Source organism: Phragmites australis, chromosome 1 (genome assembly GCF_958298935.1).
Source record: "Phragmites australis chromosome 1, lpPhrAust1.1, whole genome shotgun sequence".
Classification (NCBI taxonomy): domain Eukaryota; kingdom Viridiplantae; phylum Streptophyta; class Magnoliopsida; order Poales; family Poaceae; genus Phragmites; species Phragmites australis.
The window spans coordinates 40,392,186-40,408,977 of record NC_084921.1 but is presented as its reverse complement, the minus strand read 5'-3'; the positions used below and the strand labels follow the sequence as shown (position 1 = coordinate 40,408,977).

Genomic DNA, 16,792 nt, shown 5'->3' with positions numbered 1-16,792 from the left:
GAGTTAAGAACGGGGATCGGCCGGATCTCCAGCCGTGCCACAGTTGCGGTTGTGACCGTGGAGGATCTGACTCCCGATGCGAACGTATTGTCGTCTGCTACATGAATTCTCACATCAGGAAAGCGTGCCTTCGGCGCCATTTTTGTTCATAAATAGGTTTTATTCATGATTATTCCTTGCGCAAGCATTTAACATTATATTTTTTGTTTATTGTGCTTGACGCATGCAATTTCAACAATATATGTTTAGTCATTGCGTGACAAAAATATCATAAGTTACGGTGATAACCGTCATAGCTGACGGATTCCATATCTGTCACTCTAAACATGTTACTGATGATTAGTCATAAGTGTTAGATAAGAACTCGTCACCAATAAATTATTACTGACGAGACTTAACTCTGACACGTCACTTATTACAAGTCATAAGTGACAAGTCACAGTTATGACCCGTTACTTACAATTGATAAACGGTTTTCATGCTTTTTGGATATAAAAAAATTAAAAAAAATTCAACCAACCCAACCCAACTCAGTCCATCACCACTCGCCACGTGTCGCTTGCAATTTTTCACACTGTTTTTATACTTCGCGTTTCGTGAGAATCAAACTCGTGACCTATCCTCACGCTCGTAGCAACGTTACTACTTATCCTTGTGTGCATTCTGAAGGGAGCCGAATAAATATCATTTTAACCTTTTTGCTGAATGTCATAAGTGGTCATAGTTATAATCCATCACTAAAGTTCATGATACAATAGACACATAAATCAGTTGATCCGGAGTGTCTTTGGTAAAACGGGCAAATTTTTTTAATACAAACTCGGAATTCGACTTTTTGTCTCAACAGACATCTATAGAAAAAGTTACATCCGTTTCTCCCCCCGTTTTGTCGGGTTTAGGAATCTTTTGAGGCAAAAAACTAACTGAAAGATTGACTTCTTGCACCGAAAGTTTCTGCACCGTTTTTAAATACATACTTATGTCCATAGTCGTTATCTCTTATATCAAACTTAAGCAGAAATGTACGGTAGTTCCTATTCTAATGCTATTGAAGTGAGAAAAAAATACGAGAAAAATAAAATATATTTCACTTTGAATTCAAGATATTTCACTTCAAACCAGATATGAAAAACAAATACAACGAAGAATTAACACTTTTAACTCGAGATTTATTTCTTTTAACGAATTCAAAGCACTTTCAAAGATGCCCATTAAATATTTTTTAATTTAAAACTTAACACACGTTAAATTGAAGATCAAATACTTTTAACTTGCTTTTTTAATACACTTTCAATTTAAAATATAGATCTAAGACTCGATAATACTTGGAGTTTATGACCCTTACGTTATTCTGATATCAGTATGACAGTGGACTAGTGTTATGTCAAATATATTGTATGGTACTATAAGTATATATGTGACGGGTTACAACTATCTTACTATTGAAACTGACCAAATATTTATGAATATTGTCATTAATGACGGGTTATAACTTGACTTGTCACTAATAGCTGTACTGATGAGTCACCATTAGTGATAGATCATAACTATATTTCATTATTTTTATCATAAGTAATATGTCATATTATGACTTGATTCGTCACTTATATAGTGTCTATTTTATCTGGACTAGTAATCAAATATGCTGTAGACTAATAACATTTGATGTGTCTTCTTTGCACTAGCAGCATTGCAACAATGCAACGACATCAATGTAACAAGGAAACATAATCAACCATACACATATATAGCATGACTAGGAGTTGAAATAACGCGTAATTGTATTGTCATGCCATCCCGATCAATATCTTAATTTCCATGCGCAACCTTCATCCGCCAAACTACAAAAAAGTAGGTCAACATCTTGCACAGCGTTATATAGTGCACAACTTCCTATCAAACAAGATTTAATATACAAAACATACAACAAAAGATCGTCCGAATAACTATCCAAGAAAAATGAGTCAATATTAACATACTAGCAAAAACACAAGTTGCGACAATGGATGTGCTCAACTTAACATCACCGGAAGATATCACATCACATAGCTCAGATAACGAATCGATTAACACTACTGAAAAAAAGTTTTGGATGACGGATGATAATCGTTATTATTGATGGATTCTTTATCTGTCACCTCAAACGTATTATTGATATGTCGTTATCAGTAACGAGTAAAGATTTATCACTAATGAGATTAAAGATGACGGGTCACAACTTAACCTATCATCAATAAAAGTTGATGACCCATTATCTATGATTTAACATAAGTGATAGGTCTTAATAGTAACCCATCACTTATAATTGATAAATATTTTTCATATTTATTAATACAAAAAGACAAAAAAAATTCACCCAAGCCGCCACAGAGGACCATCACATATGCCCCACAAGCTACGCCTTTTTTAAACTGTTTTCAGTCTTTGAGTTTTGTGAAAATCGAACCAACGATCTCCTCTCTCGCGTGAACCCTCTTACCACCTTAGCTATCACATCGTTGTCCTAGAAACTGGATATTTTATTATTTTAACCTTCGTTGCCGAAGGTCATAGGTAACGGGTCATACCCGTCACTTATGACAAGTCATAGGTGATTAATATTTTTTCCGAGTTGTTGACAACTGAATTGTTTAATACTGAATTTAGTGAATTATTGATTACTGAATTATTAATTTACATATAAAAAATTTCATCTAAAGTTGTAAAAATATTTTTTGAATTTCTAAATATCTCGTACCAACCATCGTAATTTGATAGAGTGTCTTCAGTAAAATAGGCATAACTTTTACATATGAACTCCGATTTCGATGTTTTTTTTTACTCTATTGACATCTACAGAAAAAATTACATCCGTCACTGACTGACTATGTCGATTTTGATAAAAATTTTGAGGTCAAATTCGGCTTAGAAGATTGAGTTCTCGTCATTTAAAGTTTCTGCAACGTTTTTAGAACGTGCGTTTGTGTCTATAGCCATCACGTCTTACATGAGAAAAAAAATATAATGGTTCATATTCCAGTGCTGCTGAGGTGAAAGAAAATAAGATAAAAATAAAAAATATTCATGTCATAAGTTATTGGTGATGGACCGTAACACTGACCCATCAACAATAAAGTCATTGGTGCTGCAAGAGAAATAAAGAAAAATACTGTCATTTGTGATAAGTAAGTCACTAATAACTAGTTAGGATGACTTGTCACTTATGACTGATAATAAGTGACAGATCACAGCTTGATCTGTCACTTATAACTGACTTAGAATAACTTATCACTTATGACTAGTAATAAGGTACGAGTCACATAAGTGATGAATCATATTGATCTTTCACTAATTTCATATCTTTTTATCTTTTTTTCACGTAGTCTAAAGCGACGAGATACTTCAATCATCATTAACAACAACAAATCATATAGAATGATAGAACCACTGGTATAACTTTATTTCGTAGAAATACAGCCAATTAATAGAAAGTTGGTAGACAAAAAGTTCCGTAAGCAATTCTCACGCATACAAGCTGAAATTAAGTGTGCAATACTCCTTAAAAGTTCCGTGAGCAATTCTTACGCATACAAGCCGTACATATGACTCGTATGAGTGGTTATTTGTGTAAACATGAAAAAGGTGTTTTAAAATAAAACTCACATGATCTGAGTTTTGGGAAATCCTTTCTTTGTTATTATAGCTTTATCACTGGCTAATCAAACAAGATTTTTGGTTGTTAGGCTCCAAATAATCTTGTTTAATGTAACCGAATCTAGTTTCGATGAAGCTCGAAGTCCAACTATTGTCTGTTCATCCTTGAAAAATACTTTTGTTTGTACACCTCACACACATCTCCTGATGTCCAACCACTCTATACGTACGTACAATGCATGAAAATACAAAGTAAATCAAGGGATAACTAACGAAGATCCTTGCTCCAATGATTGCTGTAACATGTTTACTAGGAACCATGCATCATCGCGAGACAAATAAATCTAGTACTACAAGGTAGCGGGTAGCCCATGTGGGAGATCATGCATGGTGCATCACTCATGTGTCTGGCAACGTGGGTCCACCACTTGAGACAAAGAAATATAGCTAGATAATTCACAAGTTAACCTATATTTTATAATCGCAAAAAAAGGTTAACGTATATACTGATCCAACGGTGGATAATTCACAAGTTATCTGAGCCCTCTTTGACCAAATGGTGGATAATTATGATACCTAGTCGCCTGATGGTCCCAATTTATTGGGCAAATATAAGCATGCATTTTAATTTTGTTTTATAATTTTTTTTTCACCGGTGAAAAGACTGAAATTCACAATAGTTCGCTCATTTTTCATCATCTGCTCTATATGTTCTACATGTCAGTGAAATAAAATTTTAAAATTAGATATTTTGTTCCCCTCCAAAATTCGCAAAATTTTAATTCCTAAATATAAATGCTTTGGGTATTCATTTCGGCATAGTTTTGTTTTCTTTTAATATCTTTTTGAAAAAAATAGGATCCAAATAAATTGTATAGGGAATATGTAACGATGAAAATATACCACAATAATGTCATATTAATATATTGGAGTATAGCTGGATGAGAAAAATCACATATATATTTTCATTAATTATTTATCCGTACTCCCGGTCGTGAGACTGCCTGTTGAACGCCTGATGGCACCTTGCTCTGAAATGCCAACATGAACTGTTTACTAGCAAGAATTGTACTACATTCATTATTTGGGGGAGTCAATCCACTATTTCAACCTTAACAAATTCCTTACGTGGTTAAGCGCAGCAGTCGAAATTCTCCAGAAAACATAACACATCAAAAGAATTTAGACCTTAGACTTTTGTTGAATTCAATTTGTTGAAGACAAATTTTGCTAGAAACTTAGCGATATGGTCGACAGATATACAATGTCAACACACATGCCATAACTCCAGACTCTGTTGCCGACATTGATGGTTTTTTCGGCAACTTATTGTCCTGTCGATGTACGTTCTGGACATTAATAAAAGGATTTATCATCTCAAAAAAAAAATCAAACAAATATATATGAAGTATCTTTCAGTTATATGCACAATTCATGCTAGATATATAGTCGCTTAAGTAAATCTACAATCTACTACATGCATATATAGCACAGAAACATCCATGACTTGCTTTTTAGATGTTTGCATGCCTACATATTTACTGAAACACTGCCTGCAGCTAAATTAAAACGGCACTGGCCGGCCGCCGGCGTGTGCATGTGTAGCTACTTTTACCAGCCGCTACCCGCCCGCCGCCGCCGTCATCTCTGTGTGCGGTGCGGTTCAACGTCTCACGTATGCTCTCCTCGAAACTGTGGATTTATGCAACCGATGCTGATGACGAAATCTCAAAACCGGGTTGCTGGCTCATGCCTTGGCCGTTTTCGTGAACTTTATGCGTCGAGCGGAATTGGTGCATTATTTTCTAGAAGCTGATCGATTGATCCAGAGGCCGGAGCCGTGATAGAGCGTGCAACGATGCAGCTCCTTGCCGCATATGGGGTGCTACTTGCAGAAACAAAAATGGGGCAGTCGATGGCAAGGAAACAGGTGGTTGGACCTACAATTTTGTTAGTTACTGCAAGTACGATATGCCTACGTCGACTTTATTTAGGATGAATATTTAACCAGCACACTGGATTGCCTTTTGGGCAATGCCGCTTTCCTTCTTTGATATCATATTTAATTTGCTCCTCAAAATTGTAAAGTGCTTTAATTTGGATATGATATATGGTTCTAATTAAATAGGATTTGTACATTTCCGGATGCGGGGACTGGATATGAACTATTCCATTATTAAAAAATGGTTCTAATTAAATAGGGCTGGCGAGTTCAGATATTAAAGCAGTACATGTGAGAGTATTGCTCACAAGGAGGTTGTATAATGTGTACACTGGTTAGTGTTTTGTACGCTATTAAGGAAGCTGATTGCACATTAATTATTTTTATAAAGTTCGGTTGACGGGAACAAGATAAACATCAGAGATACGATGAAATATCTAATCACAGTACTACTTTTATGTCTCCGATGATAATAGTATATTTGCGAAATTATCTGCACATGAGTGCCTAGTGCCGACGTAATTACAGTGCTTCTATCTGTGCCTTCAATTTGTACTTTGCAGAACAATCAGATATACCGTACATGCATTACCGACTATAACTATTACATTGCACGCGCGTGTATATATGTATATAGAGAGAGGGGGAAATTATATATATATATAGATAGAGAGAAATTAAATCAATGCCCTCTAGATATATATGCATTTTACTTTCTCTTTCCTTCTGAAAATAAAAAGTGGAATCAAGGTGCTGTTAAGTACCAGCTAGCTGATGAAGAATAAATATTACGAGGGTATGGTGACACCCGAGGCCTAGGATGGATGGAACCCAGGGCGGCGAGCCCATGGAGGGTGCTGCCGTCTGGTCTGCGCCGCAACAGCAGCAGGTGGCAGTGAAGGTGCATGGTAATGACGATGCCTAACGGTCATAGTAGGGCAGTGGAGAGGGAGCGTTAGCGAGGAGAGAGCATCGAGGCTAGGGCTAGAGGTGCGCAACGAGCATGCAGTCACGCCGGCGAGAAGGGATGCGAAGGCTAAGGTACGGGCCGTTGGGCAGAGCCGAGGGGCGGCGGATGTGGAGGTGACGGAGTCATGCGAGACTAATTACGATTTGGGGATTAGGGCTTCAGGAAGGCTCGAGGTTTAGACTCTAGAAGGGGAGAGATTTCATAATACTCCTCCACCATGCAGACCCAGTTCTCCATCACGATCCGGTGTTGTTCGCCCGGTGGGCGCGGTTGTGCCTCGCAAGCTGCTACGAGAGAGGCTCGTGAGCGAGCGGAGGAGAAGAGGGAGGCGGCGGCGATTTCTAGGGAGGGGATATGGGGCTGTAGAGTTGGCATCGGCCGATTTGAGGCAAAATTACAGTGCATGGGGAGGTGGTACCTAGGAGGCGCCGCCGCCGAGGTAGATGGCGGCCTAGGAGCGAGAGGAGTGAGGTACGACTCCACGAAAGGTACAAGCGTGGCTGTGTGAGGTTTCGAAGTTTGGTTGGAGCAGTAGGATCTGGGAGCGAGGGAGGAAGACGCTGAGAGGAGTGAGGTAGTGCGCAGCAGCGCATAGGAGGGGGAAAGGCGAGGTAGATTTGGGGACGCATCGACGGGGATAGCATCCAGGTGGCTGTGCGTGGAAGGGTCGTGGAAAAGAAGCGGACAATCCGATGCAGATAAGAACGGGTGGATTGAGCTGATTGGAAGATCATGTGGATGTAATCAAATGGTGATGTGGCCGCATGTGGTTCCAGCGTTGGTATATAAAAATAAGGGTAATGTTAGATAACCAAATCCTACATAATAGCAAACTAAAACGATAAATAAACATAGTTAGGTGCGCATGCATGGTGTTAACCATGTGAAGACAAAGTCATGTGCCTCCCAACCAAATGAGACAGTATATTAGTACTTCTTCATAACAAATATATATTAATTCTTGGAGAAAGTTGAATTATATGCCCTTAAACAATGTTACTTTGTTAGGATATTTTTCAGAATTATAGTCCTGTTTTGGAGCTCCAGCCCAGAGATCTATATATGATTTTGAGTTTATAGAATAAAATAAAGTGATTTAAATATCTATTTTTAATTCAAAATATGAACAAGATATCTCGGCCAAAGTCTCTCAATCTATCCATAGCTTCAGCTCTAAAAATTTATAGAAATAAATATGGCAAGCTTCAAAAATTCTTAGGCTCAAACTCTGCCAAACAAACTCTATATCAGCTTGTTCTCCCCATTTTGTCATAGGAGATAACCCCATATAAAACAAGATACAGATCTTGTCAGCTCTTCTTTTACTTCTCTAAGTGTACTTTTCCTTGCATAATTGTATACTATTAGAGTAAACTAGTTTGCCATGATATTAGAGCCTACGTACCATGTGCACAAAATCTATAATGAGACTAGTACTAGTTTAATTTGTCCCGCTATGCTTTACTGTGGGCTGAGGACTATATACCAGCATCTTGTCACAGCTGTTAGCAAACGTCTCCATTTAGTGGGAAAAATACATGTAAATTAACAAATCTCTCTAATAAAGTCGAGCCTTGTAGAATTGGTTTCCTATCGTCATCAAAGTGGTCCTGATCTCCACCACCCTACCATACACAGATTTGGCGTGGTCTCCTATCTTTTTTGGAAAAAAAATTAAAAATAGATTAATATGTATAGAAATATATCATTAAATTTCTCTGTGTTTCTCTTTTATCCCTAGCTGGTATTTGTTTTGCTCTCCCTATTTATCATAGTTTTGTCTGTTTACCAGCAATGCAATTTGCATCCACTTCAGCAACCTGCTGTAGCTTTCTTGTCCTCTTGTTCTGTACTCCGAAGATAGGTCCACCAAACTGTTCTATTTAGTTCAGTATCTGTTATCTTAGTAAATGGTAAACAAAAAAGCCCCCACATTCATTCGCTTTTAAGGAGGAGAAATTCTCACATTAATCAGAAAAAGAAAATGATTACGGTACGGTATAGATTAAATTCAGAATTAAAAATTATAAAAAATTAATAGTTTGATTTTCATACAAATTGGAAGAAAAATACCTTCCTCAAGAGTCCATGTAAAATACAATTAATCAATAGCTAAATTTTGGAATAATAATAATAATAATAATAATAATAATAATAATAATAATAATAAATTAGTGGTTTGATTTACATACGGATTGGAAAGTAAAATATCTAAACAAAGAGTTCATGTAAAACACATTTCAAAATAATTGAAATTAGGATTAAAAAATAAGAATCCATATCAAATACATGCTTGGAAAAAATTTCAAAATTTCAAAATAAATCTAGTTAGTAACATGATTTCTATAAAAAATCAGAAGCATCGTGTAGATCACAGTCGTTGTGTCAAACAAGCAACAAGCAAGGTATAACACATAGACTGCGGATGGTAGAAGTCATGACCTCTAGCAATGACAAAGGGACACCAACAAATCCAGGGATTGATAGGATAAGACATGGATCAAATCGGTAGGGAAAGATATGCACATCGTCATATCGAGCTTGGACCATGCAATTCAAGGTCACGATGTTAGGCATGCGACTGGGAAAGGCGCAGCTCGCAGTCTGTAGATGACGCGGCAATGATCTCCAACAATGGCTTAGAGACATCGATAAAGCCGTGGATTGATAGGAAAAGGCATTTAAGTTGGCCACGCATCTCGCAGTGGCCGAAGTAGGCATGCAAGGACATGTATTTGACTGAATTCGTTGGGTAATTTAAAAATCACATAATAGATTATTGCCGCGTAGCACAAGATTATGTTGCCATGTAAGTAATGAGGCAAGCCACAACCCGTAGGCTACAGATGGCCGAGCAGTGACCTACATTGGTGACAAAAGATATCGGGGACACCGAAGCCAGGCTCCGCGTACCTCATGGTTGCAGACATAGGATGGTGAGGTTCTAAGTTTGACCTTTTTTGTTGTTGGGGAAGTTAAAGAATCTGACATGAAATTTATTGCTGAACAACACGAGATAGTGGTATCATGTAGATGGCAAGACAAGGCACAACCACATACCGTAGATGATGGGGGCGTGACATATGACGACAGCAAGTGATACCTACGAAGTCAAGGAACAACAAGGCATGACGTAACCGGCAAGAGCTGGACTTGTGCTAGACAACTTGCGGTTGCGATGAAAACATGTGAAGAACATAGTTTGTGTCTTTGTATGATCAAGGTATATCTATACAACTATGTTTGACTGAAACGTTAGAAAAATTCGGAAATCAGATAATAGATTTATTAATTGATTACATAAAAGTGAATTTACAATCAAAAGGGGTATAAAAAACTAGAGTGTAACCCGCGCGGGCCACTTTGTTAGTTTCAGTAAAACTTTGTTGCCTTGCTGTTATATTATACCAGGTGCAGTGAATATATCATTAGCTCTATGCATGGTCATACGTTAGGCAGAGGAATCATGCATGCATGTCCCTGAATGAAAGCTACAAATTTTCATGTGATGCATGACGCACCTAGCTACACCAACCAAATACAAACATGTGAAGTAAGCACAGGATAACTGCTGCCCTACTCCTTGTTCCTCACAAAAATGGTTAAAAAAAGAGAGCAAGTGTCCAAAAGTTACTGCATGCTGAAGCAGGCAGGGGACTGTGGCAGTCGTCAATCTTTTTCCCTCTTCTGATTCTTCAGTCTGCAGCCAAAGGCAAACAAAGGTAGCAGAGCCCCAGAAAGAAGCAGAAGCCTTAGATCAGAGTCAGATAAAGGAAGTAGAAACCTTTTTCTCCGGTCTAGTATTCTACTACTTCGAGTGCATTCACTACTGTTAACTTTACCTGGGAAAAAATAATACTACTAATATAGTTTATACGTGTGATGACAGATACCCCTGGATGTAGAACAAAACGGAACATTGTTTTAACAGAATCTGACGCTGGACATATAGAAAACGTAAGGATGGCATATAGATACAAAGGGATTGCGGATTTGGACAAGTATTTATGACACCGCGTCAGCTGTAGATGCATGTTCATGTGCCGCCCACCCATCGTCTCTTTCCCCAACTGAACGAGAGAGAGAGAGAGAGAGAGCATGTACAGGCCATCTTTTTCTCAAGCAAGAAGAAAAAGAAAGAAAGAAGGCAGTTAAGTAGCCAAGGAGAGGGTCACATAGCAATAGCAATAGGCATCGTTAGCCATCTATAAAAGAAGCCCATATGCAGCCATCAACAGGAGGACCATATCCCACACCCCCACGCATATGATCTGTGCTGTCTCCCCTCTCTTTTCTCCTCTCCTCTCCTCTCCTTTCCCTCCCTGCCTGCTTGCTCCGTTTGCTTGCCTAATTAAGCTTACTCAAACAGCGAGCTTCCGAGAAGGCAGGCCGGCCTGCCGGACCAGAACCGTAGCTGATTGATTGATCAATCAGCCCCTCTCGACACACAGGTACCTAACCAGCTACACTCGTGGTAGTACTAGACAACTACTCAATATACTACTAAGTATCGTAGCTAGTACTCCTACTTAAAGCTTGGTTTGGTTCTTGAAGGAACTAAGTTTGTAGTGACCATTTGCTTCTTGCACAGACCAGTGTTGGGCACAGAGGTTCTTTTGTTGCGTTGCCTCGTCCGTCGAAGCTTATCGACCGGTCGGTGGCTCGACACCGTCGTTGACGTCCGAGCTAGGGCGCCCGGAGTTGTTGAGTCTTTGGAACCGTAGACTCCGTCGACGTCCACACCCTTTGCCATCAATCATCGATCTGCCCTGCTTGATAGAGAAGGTATGAACACAACAGATCCCGCAGTATGCCTATTTATTATTGCATAATCAGCTCGTGTGATTTCATGCTGCATAATCCATCAGTTCACTTACTTCCCGGATTGTACAATACATCTTTTATTATCTAACTTTCGCAATCTAGATTTTTATAATTTATAATCTGCAAGCTATTTTTCACACTTCATAGCTAAAACAAACGGGCTCTAAATAGCTAGAGGGAAAAGTAGCAGTAGAAATCATATTAACGCCGGCTGTTCAGTTAAAAAAAAAACAGGGAGAGCATGCGCTAGTAGCTCGTTTATCATGTAGATCGATCACTCTACAGTGAGTATTTTTTTATGGTATGTACACTGTGATTGATCTTGAGCTATATATCTCATGGCTGGGTGTCGAATAGACAGTGTAATTATGAGGTTCGAGACATCTCCCTCCTCCCGTCCTTGTCCGCTCATCAATGCCATGCCGTGTGACTGTTTCTTGATGTTTTCCACAAGTCGATTTGGATTCCCTCTTCGACGTCGATGGATCGTAGTATTCCCTTCGATCGTACATATGGCCCAAGAATTCCTCTAACACTTGAGAATACCTCTTTCGTGCAGTGTACATTTATCGCATCGTCCAAGAATCCCTGTGCCAGTCGTTTGATCAGTTTCCTTCTCTCGGCGTCGGCGGCGCGGCGATGGACACTACCTTTGGCTGGGCCGGCGCCGGACAGCATGTTGATGACTACTTCTTGCGTCAGGTTGGATGTGCTCGGTTCGAGATGGACGAGGCCTTCCTTGGCGCGTGCTTTGGACAGCTACAGTGTGACGGGGTAGGCGGCGGTGGCGAAGCGGGAGCATGCCAGGTGAGCTCGAATTTTGGTGCTGCCGGTGCCGGAGGCTGCCCTGGTCTGGAGGGTGACCAGCTCGCGTTTCCGAGCGCGGGGACTGGGGACATGTTTGACGCCGAAATGCTCGACGCGGCGCTCGCGTTCTCGAGGGAGCTCGGTGAGGGCGGGGCCTTCTCGAACGGCGCCATATTCTCTAGCTACAGTGGAACCACCGGCGGAAACATCTCCTCCGGGGAGTCCAACAACTACAGCGGCGGCTGCGGCAGCCAAGACGCCGAGGTGGCGTCGCCGACGTGCACCATGTCGCCCACCACGGCGCCGTCGCTTGCCCACGCGTCAACCCAGCAGGCGCTCCACCCCAAGAGGAAGGTGAACAACGAGTACCACCCCACCATCGCAACAACCGCACCGCCACCGGCGCCGTTCCCTCTCCCCGGAGTCGCGAAGCGGCGTGCGGTCACCGCAGTGACGAGCATCAACTTCGGCCAGGGCCACGGCGCGCGCGACCCCACCGCCGGGTACGAGCCGGACATGGAGGCGATGGCGCAGGTGAAGGCTATGATCTACCGCGCGGCGGCCATGCGCCCCGTCAGCCTGGGCCCCGAGCCGGCCACCACCGCGGGGGCTGCCTCGGAAAAGCCCCGGCGCAAGAACGTGCGCATCTCGAGCGACCCGCAGACGGTGGCGGCGCGGCTGCGTCGGGAGCGCGTGAGCGAGCGCCTGCGCGTGCTGCAGAAGCTGGTCCCCGGCGGCAGCAAGATGGACACAGCGTCCATGCTGGACGAGGCGGCCAGCTACCTCAAGTTCCTCAAGTCCCAGGTCCAAGCGCTGGAAACCCTAGGCACCACCAACACCAACAGCACCAGCACAGCAAGCAGGTCACAGCACCACAACTATTACAGCAGCAGCAACCCTGGCTTTCTTGGGTTCGCAAGAAGCAGTAACATTTCTCCAGCTGGGTATGTAAATCCTTATAATGGATCGAATACTGGCAGCAGCAAACTGTTGTAGTACTGTTCTTGTATGACTGTGCCTTCGAGTGGACTATACATGCATCATGCATGCACGTTGCTGTTTCGTACTTTTTGTTTGGTCAGGTTTCGTTGTTAGATCACGACGTTCTTAGTGATCATCTATTAGTATTGCTTAGTGCATATTAGTACAGTATCCTCTCAAAAAAAGATACCCGTACGGTATTTGAGGTTGTAGTTATATATGTGCAAAAGTTGGATCTACTTCATGCATTGTTGAATGATGCAACTGCAGTGAGAGACTGCACGCAGCAGGCCGTAGATATGAAGAATCGTGGCCTAGAACATTCAGTGCGTGGATGATGATGCTGAACAAACTGAAATTGTAGACAGAGTTTAATTCTTACACGAATCATATCAATTGCCATTTTAATTATCTCCAAATTTATTGTGGAATATATAAGTGTTTCCCCCCCTCTCAAGTGGCTGCTTTCTTTCATACAGCAACTTTCTCGTCAGAATTGTTGCGTATGCATGTCGTCACAAACTCAGTGTGGCTAAGCTACCATATAGAACGTCAAGCAGCTGATTCGATCATTCCATATGTGTGTATCGATCATTGGATACATCATGAGGTTGGCAATCTTGCTAGTGATCGAAGTGCATATTTCTGGTTCTACTTTTGTGCATGATTAATCGCTTTTTTTCTCGCCCTTTCGCATCCAACCAACGAAATATCTATTCCAAGAACGCAAAAAGGAAGGGAGAGAGATCTCGACCTTTTTTTTTATCAAAGACGAGAGATGCTATCTCTCTATCTATCCATCTATCTAAACACACGTCTCGCCTTTTTTTTCTCATAGTATCCCTATCAACAACGCTGGGACAGGCCTTTTTGCGTGCTGATGATACAAAGGATTAAGTTAACACAGAAAGGGCCTTTTGCCGACTAAATCTTTCCCTAGCCAAGTCGATGCATGCAAAAGCTAGCAGGGGAAAACCCCAGACATGCATGCTCGATCGCTGCACGTTGGATCACCGTTCGTTCATAGGAGTGATACATGTTGGCATGACTAGCAGAATGGAATCATGGCACATATGATTAAGAGCCCAAGGCACGTATGGGAGTTTGGGCACTCCTTTTCCTATCTCAGTAGATGGTATAGTAGCTCGTCTTCTCCCTCTTTCTCAAGCTCTCCTCTACCCTGTATCAAGATTCATGCACTGCACATGAAACAAAATACACATACACTAGTAAAAGATCACAGGCTTGTAGAGGCAACTTTTTTTTTATATAGTAGGGACATTTTTTATATAGTAGAGTCATTTAATAAAATGCCACATAAATATATTTCCAGTAGCATTATTTTTATATAGGCGTTATGCGTGCAATAGAGACATTTTTTGTTGAAATATAAAATATATTCTCAAAAAGATGGTTTTGGGGGAATCAATCTTCAAATTCAAGACCTACTAACTAACTCACCCTCATATCACTACTTGTACATATTCAGAGTATTATTCTTATGAATTGTTTATAAGATGCCTCAAATGTTAAAAATAGTGCCTCTCGAGAACAAAAATGGCTCAAACACCGTCTCTACAAGATATAGTCAGTTACAAAATGTCAAAAAAAATGTTTTTACACCACTTTTGTACTGTCAATTGAAAAAATACCTCGAAGAGTGCCTCTACATAACATTCTAGACAATCTTTATTCGCAATCTCTTAAATAGTGCTTCTATGTCTCAGACAAGTGTCAAAAAGAATATCTATACAATACAATACGTCAATTTGCAAAAGCAAATTAGAAAATAGCTTTAGCAAAGTGCGAAAGTTTTTGTTGTTGGTGTATAACGAATAGTGAGATAAGCCACTCACCCATGGAATTTGGGGAAACTTTAGTCAAAGAATCGTAGTTTTTGAAATGTACGTGTCCCTGCATGAGAGAGACTACACACTACATCTTGCATCATGCATGCTCTTTTGCAGGACGCTTTTGGGCCAGGTAGCCAGGCAGGGGAGGGGAAGGGGGAATGGCATCGATCGGGTGCCACTGCCACATGTACGTGCCTTTAACCTGGCTGGGCTTCCCGATGCCAAAAGACATTCCCTTGGGGCGCCTGCCCCCATTGCATGCAGTGGCGCTGGCAGCGACGGCACGGCGGGCAGGGTGCCTCTGCCTGCGCCCCTGAACTCGTGTCGGACCCAGGGCGTGCGCCTTGAGAAGAACACCCTCCAAAAGGCGCGTGCGTCCCTGCATGCACGCACTACTACTAGCTGTTTCAAATCTACTAGCCTTTTCTCCCGACTCGGTGGGCAGTGGAGAAAAGTAGCGCACCCTGCCAACACTTTTTTACTGCGTATAGTACAAGAAAGCCTTCGCGGGCATGTTCCTTTTACTGTCGTACTACTACAGTACAAGTTCTTATTTTCGTGATTGCCTGGCCATTGGGGCTTTAACTTAATTAATCTGCTGAAGATTCTGCGCGAACACTTGATTTCCAACAAATTATAAATGAGAAGCAAAGTACGCGATGGAATAGATCGAGCCCGTCGTCACATGTGCATTGGCTGCACCGAATCCTCCCCGGCCCCGTCACGAGTTCAGGGTCGGGATGCTCGGTAATGAGTTTGCTTGGTTGTTGGAATATGTCATAGCTTGTTGTGAATGCGTATAATTTTAAAGAAATATGATTAGTTATTTGTATTTATTGTTTTAGTTTAATTTGACAGATATAAATATATGTCTTCAATCTGATTTAGAAGTGAAACTCGATTCGATCTTCACTCCACAGCTTGGTTCGACGGATGCAAATAGGTCCACTATCAGCCTCATAAAATCATTTTCATACGAGTAATCAACTACAATCTTAATTCTTACATCCACTTATACAGTCCCAAATTTAATCAAACAAACAGAAACTCAGGTCAACCTAAGTAGACAAATACAACCAAACAAATACTATTCTTTTTAACCAATATAAGGTCCCCTTTAGATAGTTATTTTTTTTCTTCTGGTTTTTTCCTAGAAAAAGCCAGAAGTTATCTAAGGAGTTGGTTTTTTGTCTCGGCTTCTAGTAGATTTTAGCTGGCTGAGAAGCGGCTGTGGCTAAAATAAATTAGAAGCTGAGAAGCAGACTGAGATAAACTTTCCTGGCCTTTGGTGTAATGATAAGCTAAAAGTTTATTTAAAAAATTAATAACTAAAATTCAACAGCAACAACCATTTTCTCAGCTAGCTAAAAACTCTAAAGTCACGGTCTATCCAAACGGGACCTAAGTCACTTAGCATACTTCTATTCCAACAAGACTATAGGTGTGTTTATTTTTTTATTATGATTATAACAATTTAGATTAAAATTCTCACAATCTAAAATCTGAATTATTAAAATCTAAATTATACAATCTAAAACAAATAACACTAAATTATTAAAATCTCTGCTCTCCCTCCCTTCTCTACAGACTCGCTCTCTCCTTACCCCTGCTGAGCCCTGTCTTCCCTCCTCTTTCCCCTTCCACATTCGGCCGGCCAGCAGCACCCTCCAAATCTCTCACCCCCATCCTTCTCCTCTCCTCCCTAATTCGGTCGGCTAGCAACACCTCCATGCTGCCCAGCTGCTCGGCCACCTCACGACGTCACCTCCTCCACCCCTTTTT

General features: G+C 40.9%; 1 protein-coding gene across 1 annotated transcript; it reads left to right on the top strand.

Moving 5' to 3' along the window:
- Window positions 1–10,721: 10,721 nt before the first annotated feature.
- On the top strand, window positions 10,722–13,460 carry LOC133889382 (transcription factor LATE FLOWERING-like). The gene is made up of 3 exons (XM_062329921.1): window positions 10,722–10,996; window positions 11,137–11,330; window positions 11,929–13,460. Exon 3 carries the CDS (start codon window positions 12,009–12,011, stop codon window positions 13,170–13,172), a length of 1,164 nt encoding a protein of 387 aa, XP_062185905.1. The 5' UTR covers window positions 10,722–10,996; window positions 11,137–11,330; window positions 11,929–12,008; the 3' UTR covers window positions 13,173–13,460.
- The last annotated feature ends 3,332 nt before the right edge of the window (window positions 13,461–16,792 follow it).

Excerpts from the sequence above, each read along its gene's own strand:
- LOC133889382 (XM_062329921.1), top strand. The coding sequence starts at position 12,009 with ATGGACACTACCTTTGGCTGGGCCGGCGCCGGACAGCATGTTGATGAC.